At 36.8% G+C, this 11,408-nt stretch overlaps 1 protein-coding gene across 6 annotated transcripts in view; it reads left to right on the forward strand.

The window, feature by feature from the left end:
• MAP3K7CL (MAP3K7 C-terminal like) overlaps window positions 1-9,401 on the forward strand; it is a 46,098-nt gene extending 36,697 nt beyond the window's left edge. For all 6 annotated transcript variants that reach the window (XM_062573106.1, XM_062573090.1, XM_062573119.1 and 3 more), the window contains one exon: window positions 8,322-9,401. In XM_062573106.1, the coding sequence (XP_062429090.1) occupies window positions 8,322-8,502 (181 nt within the window). In that variant the 3' untranslated portion in view covers window positions 8,503-9,401. The remainder of the gene's footprint in view (window positions 1-8,321) is intronic.
• Window positions 9,402-11,408: the final 2,007 nt, after the last annotated feature.

Raw genomic sequence — 11,408 nt, forward strand, 5'->3', positions numbered from 1 at the left:
TCCCTTCGTAAAGCCCTAGTCTGAAGTTGTGTATCTCAGATGATGTTTTCTGACCTTACTCCTCTGCCTGACAGTCACAATTAGGCCATTAGTCCTTAGCATCAACCTGGGAACTAAGGACGCTGCATTTTCATAGCTCTGGGCCCTCTGTTATCCAGCTGTTCCCTAAAACCTTCATTGACAGCTTCTAGGACACTTGTATCTTTGTTACATAGAAATCTAATTCAGTTGGTACAAGCCCACTTTTTAATTTTAATTTTAATTTAAGTTTAATTTTATTTTTTTTTTTCCAACTTAACTTTGTATATTTTAATGAAAAGTGTATGAATCCTCACTTTGGTTTAGAATACTTGACTTAATATTAGTAAACATTGTTCTATGGGGTGTGTTGCCTCTATGTACAGTCACATTTCAGGTGATTGTATCCAAACTGCTTAAGCAGGTGACTTTTTTTTTGGCTGTGGCTTGTACTCATACTCCCTCTATCTTCATGTGACTCTTAAATGGCAAAGTGCACTCAGTGACTTTCAGTTCTTCCCACAAGAAACCTGACAAAGACATTCTGAGAGAGAGGGAGGAGGGTGAGCAGTGAGTGTATTTACCAGACAAGGAAGCCCAAGGAATAACAGTTACCGCTAGGTAAACTTTCTTTCTCCTTCAGATACTTTTCTGTTTTCACATTCACACTGGGGCTGACTTCAAGCAAGGTTGCCTTCCTTGAGAAAATAAAATCAACAAATTCCTCCAAATGCTGCATGATGTTTTTGTGATGGTACAGTGCATAGTGAAAGGGGGAAGGGAGCTCTTCATAGTTTCATAGCAGTCTCACTAAGGTTGACCGTGCAGTTCAGCCAGCTTTGCATCCACAGAAGCCCTCAGCTGCAGAAGCATGCTGGTGGGAGAAACTGTTGAAATGCTGTAGCCTTACAGTAAAAATAGCCAAATATCTCTGTGCGTCCAAACTACACAGGGTGAGAAGGTGAGACTTATCTTTACTGGGATTGAAGCTATAGACACAATATGGTTAGTCTTTGCCTAACATGTTTGAATTAACTTGAGGGTTTCCAATACCAAATCTCCTTCCATTGTTGGACTTTCATGGTGCTTTGTTGCTGACAGATTAGACAGATTAGTTAAAAAAATATATATAACAAAAGAGATTGACACTAAGTTCTCCCGGTGTTCGCATTTGATGTTTTGTTAATTAAATTTGGCCAATCAAAAATAATTGGTGAATTTAAAAAGCTGAATATAGAAAATAATTAATTCAAATAATTTTCAAATGATTTGTCAAGCTGATTGTTTAAAGTAAGCTGCTTACATATGTCTTTAATAATGAAGTGACTTCACTGGGAACCATGTGTGTTTGACCTTCCTGAAAATCCAAGATGAATACAAAATATGAAATGGTGATTTAAATGCTTAACTTTATATGTATAAACCCCCAAAAGCTAACAGTAGATTATTTGTTTTTCAGAGTGTATTAATATAATTGCATTATTGACACATGCCTGAATTAGCTATGCCCGTTTACAAGTAAGTTTGAGGCTCTTGAGGGCTAGACACATACATTTTTGCATCTATAAGAATGAAATTTTGACTGTATTTTTGCATATCTATGGTACTAGCCAAATTAGAAATATTTTGCTCCTTGGGAATGGCAGATACATGCATAAAATTGTTTACTTGAGCTCAAAACTACCATAATCAGCCTCTGAGACCAGAAGAGAGTCTCTCAGGCATGGTCATCCTGAATGAATTAAAGGGCCTCAAACTGGCATTTTTCTTGACTCCACTAGTGCATGTCAACACTGGAAAAATGTGAGGAAGCTTCCACTATTACTACTTTTGCTGAATCTGTTCTGTGTGTATAAAAGACTTCACTCCCAAGTAAACATATGTTAAAACAAGAGTGGCTGAATAAGAGAGCAAATTCCCGTATTTTTTTCTTATGTGCCTCCTAATTACTTATTTGTGGACTAGATATTCACATGCTTTGTAGCTGTGAAATGCCTAGACCTTAAGATGTCAGTCCAGCAGCTTTTACCACCTTCCAAGTCCCTTAATCTGAAGAAGCGGTCCTACAAGCACTGAAATTAAGGATACCTAATTTCCTACAGATTGGTGTGCTAGGATTATTCGATTTTAAGTTGAAAAAGCTGCAAGCTCCAACTGAAGATTTTTCCCTAGCTGAGAACTGTTTATGAAGTTCCTTTCCAGGTAGATTCTCTTCCTGTGTGTAGTATTTTGGGGGAGGGCTCATGATACTAGCTTTCCACCCTTTGTGGTGTCTTCCTTGTCTGTAAACATGTTTTCATAGAACCTGTCAAAACCCAGCTCTTTGAGATCTCTTCATCCTCATCAAGCCTGGCTGAAATTGGAAGGTGGATTCAACAGTTATTGGGGCACATATACCTATATACAAACATGTAAGCATGCATGATCTGAACACAAAAACCTTGCGTTTATATAAAACTGTAAAGAAAAGGAGTATGAGTGTGTTGGTGAAGGAGTCAGCAAGAAGGAAGGTTTTTATCTAATGATCAGTAACTTTTTATATAAAAATATTCTCAGCAATAACAGTTTGAAAGTTGAAGGAAGTTTATGGGTTTTCCTATGCTGAATTGAAGAGGTCAAGACTGGATCACAATGACTGGGATGACATTCATATTATATATTCCATTCTCCCATTCTCAGAACAGGAAGAGGCTTTATCTTTTAGGACATAAGCTTGATGAGATGCACAGCTTTTAACCTCAAAAGTAGTTGTAATCAAATTGAAAAGGTGGAATTGTTTGAGGCTTTCTGAAAATTGAGCAGATTAAGAACAGGTGCAGGTGTTTTGATCTTACTCTACATTTGAGTTTGACAGCATGGAGATGTGGATTCACAGTTGCCTAATAATTTGGTATCTATAATTTATTTCTTTCAAATGTTAAAAGCAATAAAATGGACATTCCTTATAATGTTTTATTCCTTATAATGTGAATAAACAGTAAGTTGTGCACTGTTCTTCAATTTACATTTTTACTAAATGCAACTAGAAGTGCTGTTGGATGATTGCCCTCACAGCTTTCTTAACTTCCTCTCAACAGACTAACTCATTTGTAGAAGTCAAATGTCAGATCCCACCTGTCTGTGTCTGCTCCTGTGAAAGCTACTGGTAGAGAACTGTACTCAGAAAATTGATGATGATGATGATTGTCATGATCAAAGCAGAAAAGAGATTCAGCAAATTTTTTTGATTTGATGCTTAGGAGAAAGAAATCATTTTAAGTTAAACTGACATAAATGTTCTTAAGGGTTTTGGAGCTTTTTATTAAAACAAAAAATGGAATAATATTCATTCTGCTTCAAACAAAATGTTTTTTTTTTCCCGAACTTCAGGGTTCATATATAAAAGTAAGCTTTTACACATGTATTATATACATGTAAGTATATTTTAAAGAAGGCATGTTTAAGAAATAGAAAGTTGAATAACATTGTTTAAAAAGTCAAAACTTATTTACTCTTTCAAAACTTTTAAAAGGTTTTAAATTTTGCTTAGTTTGACTTGTCTCTCATTATAGTGTAAGAATTATGTATGGCTGCAGTATGGAAAGGTAGTGGTGTAAAATGACGTGGGTAGCTTTACTTCAGCGCAAGAAGAGGAACTTATTTGCCCCTTTCTCTTGTATACAGTGAAGATGGCAAGAGAATGTATTAGGCTAGGAGTGGGAGAGAAGACAACTGTTTCCCAGGAAAATAGAAGATAGTAAATGTGAAATAAAATCTTAGGGCAAAGGAAATGAGAAGGCAAAAAAAGATGTTGCTCAGGAAAAAGACAAAAACAAGGAAGATTTTGAAAGTATTTAAAAGAAAACTGGTCATATTTTTTTGCTAATATAAATGATCATAGCTGTATTTGCTTACTTCACTCAAACTCTGCCCATTTATGCCAACAAAATGTAGAGCGAGGGACAAAATCAGTCTGGAATGGGAGACATGATAGAAAAGAAAGAAAAGGGTGTGGAAGTCAGAACACACCACATTTAGGTCACAGAATGTAATTTAATTTATGTTCCAGAAACACACATGTATTTCCATAACAGATGTTTTTGAGTATCTAAGTTTGGGTGAAAGGGATGGGATGGCTGGTTATTTTGAGCACTTGTTATATTGCTATTACTAGATAATGACCCTGGATTATGTAGTTAAATATTAGAGTTGCCATGGTTGCTAGCTATATCTTATATTCTTAGCTCTGGATGGTTTTCTCTTTTTCCTCTCCCAGACAATTCTAATATAACTCTCCAGAAAATATAATTTGACCACCACCTGATTTAGGATCACTCCTTTTCTTTGGCATGGATTTGATTTATTTTCCTTCCTTTACACATTACCATTGACATGCTGTGAAGATGTCTGCTTAATTTTGTGGTGCTGTTCCGTATGCTTTAGCACGCTTTGATGATCCTAGGAGCATTTCCAAGGTTCCAAGGTCCCAAGTCCAAGTGGTTCCTCCAGGCACACTGTGTCTAGACTGTCTCTCCCGAAACTATTGAGGCAAGTAGTCTTCAGACTTTCAAGTACTTCAGAAAAAAAGAATAGTATAAACTATAAAGACAACAACCTTTTATCTTACTAATATTTCCCTTCTAGACCTGATTTTTCATCAATTTACACATATCCAAATACCCATTACCTGCCAAATCAGTGGAAATTAAAACTTTTCCAATTGCCCTATTACATTGATGAATACTTTCATGTGCTGTCATTTGAGAAATGTCCTTACATTAAAACTGTCATCTACATTAAAACAGGCTATCCCATTGTTTCAAAAGTTAGTTCCTAGACTCTGTACATGCAAAGGCAGTCTTCCCAGGCAGCAGCTAGCTCACTGGGGTCTCCTGATTCCTTCTGATGTGAAAGCTGTGCCAAACACAGAACGAGGTGGCACTGCCATGAGAAGGTACAACCCCATGTCACCTGGGAAGAACTGTATAGTACGACAGATGCAGGATCCTGAATACCTTGTCCACAACTGGGGAAAGACAAGTCTGCCTCTTTATGCTGGGGAAGTTGTTTTCCTTGAGTCTATTCTATCTCCAGATATGCTTACCTCTGAAAACTCTTATCTGCTCCATTTGCTAGAGATGTGCTAGCAGGAATAACTTCTCTTGGTATTTATTCATTGAGTATATTACTGTAAGGTTGCTCTGTGTTCCACATAAGTAGTCATTAAGGCTAGGACAAGATAAATAATTGCAGTAAGACCATTCTAGCATTTTTTTTCTGCTCTTGTGGTTTTTGGTTTATGATGCAAATCACACTGGTCTTCCCTTCTCACCCCAACACCTCCCTGAAAAAAGAACACTAAAAGTGTATGTTACAGCTTTGTCTCAAAGCTTCAAGTATCTCAGCACAAAGTAGAAAATACTTTGTGAATGCTGTTAATGTTTAAACACAGGGTAACCATTAACAGAAAACACAGATTACACAATGCTAGATCCATTTATTAAGCATTCATAACAAAGGCTAGATGGTGCAAGAGCTTAGTGTGGTGTTCTTTAACCTCTGAAAGCTAGTTCAAATCCTGGATTAGATCAGAAGCAAATGTTAGTTAGTGTCCTCATCCTTTTGTGAGCTTCGTAAACCACACCATTCATAACATTTAGCAATTCCCTGGTACTCTAAAATTAGATCTATGTGGCAGGCTGGCAGTATTTGCTTGAAACATCACCCTACCCTGTAAACAGGTGTTGATTCTGATGGGAAGGGAATAAGTAGGTTCTGCTGACTCAGAAGTGGGCAATTTTACTACCTCAGTGCAAGGAAGCTGCTTTCTGGGAGAGGGATTCCAGATCATGAGCTACAGAAACAAGTATACATTGATCTTAACCCATTTTTATTTTAATAGGAAGGCTAAATCCCAGGGAAAAATCCTGTGCTACATGAGTTTTACTGGAAAGCAGCATGAAAGCCATACTTGCTTACAGCCTCCTCTTATCAAATCAGGATTGACATTCATTAATGGAGCGATTTGATTTTGCACACTGCCTGCCAGTGGCAGTCTTGGCTCAAGTCCAGCAAAAGCAGTGAGCACGTTCTTTCACATGTACTAAAAGTTTGCACGGAAAAGGTTTTACCTGCTGATTACTTATTAGTGTGTTCACTGCACCTCCCTTTAAGAACTTGATAAGCATAAGAAAAGTAAGGAGGAATGATTTTGAATTAATTTTTGGGGTACACTTCTGAGTGAACAGTCTATAGTTTGAAAAAATTTCATCCATTACTCCAGCACTGCACAAACAGAATAGTTGCAAAGAAATACTACTGTAGCTCGTGTTTGGTCTCAAGAAACAAAAATCGTCCAGGGGAAACTCCAAGTGATTGAAGTGATTAAAGCTAGAAAATAAAATCTGATTGTTCTTAGATGCATTTCTTACTCCCTAAAATATACTTCCAGTTACACGTTTGTGATCTATAGTGCCATTAAATGCCATTAATAAGAGCTGGAATATTGAACTTCCTAGCCAGATCATTTCGTCTTGGCCAATTTGAAAAACGGTCGGTCTAGCAAGGACTAACCAAAGAGAAATAAACCTGTTAATGGCTTGTTCCTTTTACATATTTTACGAGTATACTATGCCAAATGTTAATGGAGTTTGACTGAACAAAAATATAGCCTTGATATTTTCTCTTGAAAAGTTGCTTAAGCGTACCTGATGAATACATCGTATTCCTGATTAAAGGGAAGAGAAGAGGTCTTTGTTACCACCTAAAGAAGTGGTATAAAAAAAAGCTGGCATATCTAGCTACGGGAGGACATCTGTATACTTCAACTCTTGGTTGATTTAAAATTGCTGTAATGGCCTCTGCTCTCCCTAGCTGTCTTGGTATGAGAGACAGTTGAGCGAAAGGAGTGTTCCAAGGTCTCTTCTAACATGCGACTCCTTGAGCTGCAGCAAGTGTTGCTGTAAACAATCAGCTAAGCCATGAGCAAACTCTGCTATCGCTGAAAGCTGCAATAAACAGAGCGAGATTAAACTGATCCTGAAAGAAGGCCAGACTGAAGAACTCTTTTCAAAACCCTTATTTCCTTATGCAAATGTTGGAAAGTTAGCATTTTATGAATACTTCATGGCCTGCAAAGATAGAATTACTACTCTGTAAGAATTTCCAGTCCGAAGGCACTGGTCTAGCTTGACAGGAGGGCTGGCCAGTAAGAACAGCCTGTTAGAGCCTGTGGAAAAAGCTATCCACTTTGAAGACATTACATCTTCCCGCTGATGATCTACAAGCATTGTTCTGGCAGGACTGGGAAATAAAGTCACAGGGCTATGAACAGCTAAAGATTAACTAATATCTCAGAGACAGGATGATCAAAAGAGCTAAGAATCTTTTAAAAGAGTTTTCCTGTAGCAGGGGTGAAGAAATGGCTCAAGTTAGAGGGAAGAAAAAGCACAGGCCAGGCTAATCTGCTGGCTAACTAAGTGGAGAGTGATTAGATACGCAATGAGTTACTCATGCATTCAGTGTGTTCTGTTGTTTTAAGACCTCTTTTATCGTAACTTCTGCTGAGGTAATTTCAGTTGATGCTGTATAGGAGACTGCAGCTTCTGGTCAGCTGTGGGAATACAGGGAACGGTGTGACTCCATCCTAGAAGAAGCAACCGCTTGACTCCTCAAGCATCTGCTCTTAAAAAGACCAGGAGGGGTCAGGTTTGCAGTTCAATAACTCTGCTCCTCAGCAGTAGAACCAAGGTCTGCATGTGTATAAAAACAGTATAGAAATAATATATGAAGCCCAGATTCATGTGCCTACTATCTGTTCACTCGGAACATTTTTCTTCATGGCAGAGAAAAGGAAACCAGGTATATTTCACAGATGTTGCTGATAAAGCCAGCCAACCAACCGAAAAAAAAAATAGCTCTGCTGCTCACCCTGCTCATCTTCAAATATGTAAATATGTTTTATATTGAGAGAAAAATACATTTTTTTCTTCTTATGAATGATCCAAGCAAAATATTAGCATGCAGTCTCTAGGGATTTGATTCTGCCCAGTGTACTGCATGTTCAAATCTAATTGAGATTAAAGCTTTTTGAAGGTCCTCAGCATTTTGAAGGTTTGGTCACTGAAGAACAAACATATCAGAGATTTTGACAGGTTAATATTTCAAGGGAAAGGAAGACTCTAACCAAATAGTTTTCTAGGCCTCTATTGCACAACAGCTCAGTTAATACCATATTAACAACTTATATAGTCTGGCTTTAACATAGCACCTAATAAATTTTTGTATACTTCAGTTTTTAACCTTTGTTTTTTCATAATCATCAGAAAGGAGCTGATTGCCAGACTGGAACAAGTGGAAAAAGAAAGCATGGATGCTGCTCGGCTGGCTAAGGAGTATGCAGAACTGACAGAGGAGAATCGAACACTGAAGCTGGCCCAGACACAGTGTGTAGAACAACTGGAAAAGCTCAGAATACAGTATCAAAAAAGACAGGGATCCTCATAACTCTCAAGTAGCTTATATGAGGCAGTATAATACAGGATTGTTCCTCTACTGGAAAGAGATTTTAAAATAAAGGTCTGTTTAATATGTTATAATACTTTACTACAGATACAGAGTATGTAGAAGTCTATATTTGATTTAATGTTTGCCAGCCAGTAGCTTAATATAATGGATATTTCATCCATTATATAATGGATATTTTATTTCAAGTAACATAATTGAAGTTAATCTATCCCCATTATATGTTCTAGTAGATCAGATTTCTTTTCTAAACATATTTCTTCCAATTTAAGAAGATATGGACACACTAGAAAATGATATAAATAGTCTCTGTGTTGGGAATCTGGACCATACTAAGGCATACAGCAGGGACGATGTTAATATATGGAATACATGTATGTTAATTTTAGTTTGGTGAAGATTTTTTTAATTATTTTCCTCATACCTAAAGTGTTTGGGAGTTATCTTAAAATGGATCTCATATATAAAACCTGTGTTTTATGAGCCCATATCTCCTTTACAGTGCTGTATAAAATTCAAGAAATTGCTCATTAAAAATTAATTAGTTAGCACAATTAGTTTCTATCAACTGAGTGTATTGCCAGGAATAATTTGCAAGTTATAAATTTGAAAGGAAACAGATAAGATCAAGTTTTCCTTCCTCAAGCATAAAGATAGCTTGTGAGTCTTTTTTTTTTCACTTCTTGGCATGCTAGAAATGAAAAAATAATATATAAGCACTATTGTCATAGTTTCAACTGAGAATATGTCAGTAAAAGTACCATAAGGATATTTTGTTCCTATTTTCTGGGCTGTTTTGAAACATAAGTGCCTGTAAGTAGGGACAGGAATTCTGTGACATACAAATAACCTGAAATTAAAGTATTTGTTTTCTTGCTCTATTTATCCCTTTATTTTCCTAGATCAATTGAAAATTCTTTGTTATACTTCCATTTCTATTCATACAATATTTTTTTCATTAAAAGCAGATACAGAAAAGCCATTTTATGTTCTGAACGTTCTTAAACCACCCTGTATTTTTAACTCTGCTTGACAGACACAGCCTGTTACACTTTTGTGAGGCTGGAATTCAATACAAGCTTGATGTGTCACTAGTACTAAAATGTGTCTTAATAATTGAAAACTATGAAGTTACAATTTCCACAGGAACTTTAGCTTTGATTACTATCACTAGTCTGTTATCAAAATGAGATTTTAGGTTAATCAGAACAATTCCCAGGGAAGTGCTTTGACACCAAAATATTCCCCAGTAATTTTGGCAGCAAAGGAGACAAAAAAAAAAAATACAAGCTGCCTCTTCGTTTCTCTTTGTTGGCTGCCTACATTGCACCCAGCAGCACAGGAGTGAGAACAAGCTCCATGTTACTAGTAGTAGCTGAGGCAGCAGGAGAAGAGTACAAGGAGGTAGTGGAGGAGTCCAGCCTTGTCTCCGCTTCTCCTGAGCCGCCGGGGCAGCATCGCGCCCCTCTCTGCTCGTTCCATGGCCAGTGCAGAGACACAAAGGGTAATCACTGCTACAGGGCTCGTGCTTTCTCCTGGGATGCCTGGGCAGTAAAACCCAGTATTCCCTTTTCCAGAGCCCACTTTATCTGAGGGCCCACTATATCTTGTGGAAGTTGAAAAGCAGAATGGATAAAAAAAAAAAAAAAAACAACGTGGGATGTTCGCACATGGGAATGCTGGAAAAGCCTTGATCTCAATTTTGGGCTGACGGCAAGCATACTATGTACAGTCTTCTTGGTTTCATTTTGAGCACAGGACATGGCAGAATTTGGGATGTATTCTTTATTTCTTTATTTATATGTTTCAAAAACAGGACTATCACTTTCAAAATGAATGGATGGATTTAGTCACAGAATTTCTATCTAGCTTTGAAAACATCAGCTAGTCTATTTGGTACTGATTTTAGATGTGGACTTCCACAGAGGTCAAAAACTTAAACTACTTAGAACTCTATTGAAATGTATTAGCACAAATTCATTCGAATACCCCAATTCGTCATAAAAGAATTTTAAACCTAGTGAAAGCTGCACAAAATACATACAAATCTTTCATTATCTGACTGGCTTTGTATGGAAATGGGCCAGAGAGCAGAACTTTGCCCACCTTTAAATTTTCTATTTAAATGCAACCATTATGTTTTGTATGTCAAAATAGTCTCAGATCATACTTTCTGAGAAAAGTTTCAGGGAGAGCCGCATTCCTGAATTCCTGAAAAATAGGCCTCATTTGTGACACTTGGTGGCTTGAAAGAAGCCAGGCAATATGAGTCTTCTAACTTATAGATATTAATCACTATGGAAGTCTTTGGGAAACATTTTTACAGGTGCACAAACACCAAATTCTTGGTGTGGTCCAGTTACCACCCAGGATAAATATCTTTAAATATCCCAAGCTAACTGAATTCACAGATCTGTATTTAATCTGGTCTTTAATTATTTGCAATCAATTTTTTCCTCCTATTTTTAGTTCTGGTCCAAAGTCAAAAATAGCTGTTTTGTATTAACATATTTGCATGCCAGCATAGATGCTCATGTGTCCAAGAATAGTGACTCAGAGAGATTGCATCACAGTCCAAATGAGTAAAACTAAAATAGAAGTACCTGTGAAGAAAAATTAAAGTGTATCATGAAAACAAAGTAAGAAAAATTAAGGGGGAGATGTTATTCAAAGAGAAGAGGGGTAGAGGAGTGAAATTTTCCAAAAACATTCATAGACAAGTGAAATTAAAATGCAGAAAAGTCAAGATAACCCAAAAGGTCACTCAAATTTTGCAAAGAATAAAAACGGCTAGAATAGCATTCTAAGAGGTAAAAATTGTATCTATCATTCATCTTTTGTTTTTTTAATGTTAATTAAAGTGTAATGATGATAAATGTTTTTGTAGT

The sequence above is a fragment of the Rhea pennata genome, chromosome 1 (assembly GCF_028389875.1).
Source record: "Rhea pennata isolate bPtePen1 chromosome 1, bPtePen1.pri, whole genome shotgun sequence".
NCBI lineage: Eukaryota > Metazoa > Chordata > Aves > Rheiformes > Rheidae > Rhea > Rhea pennata.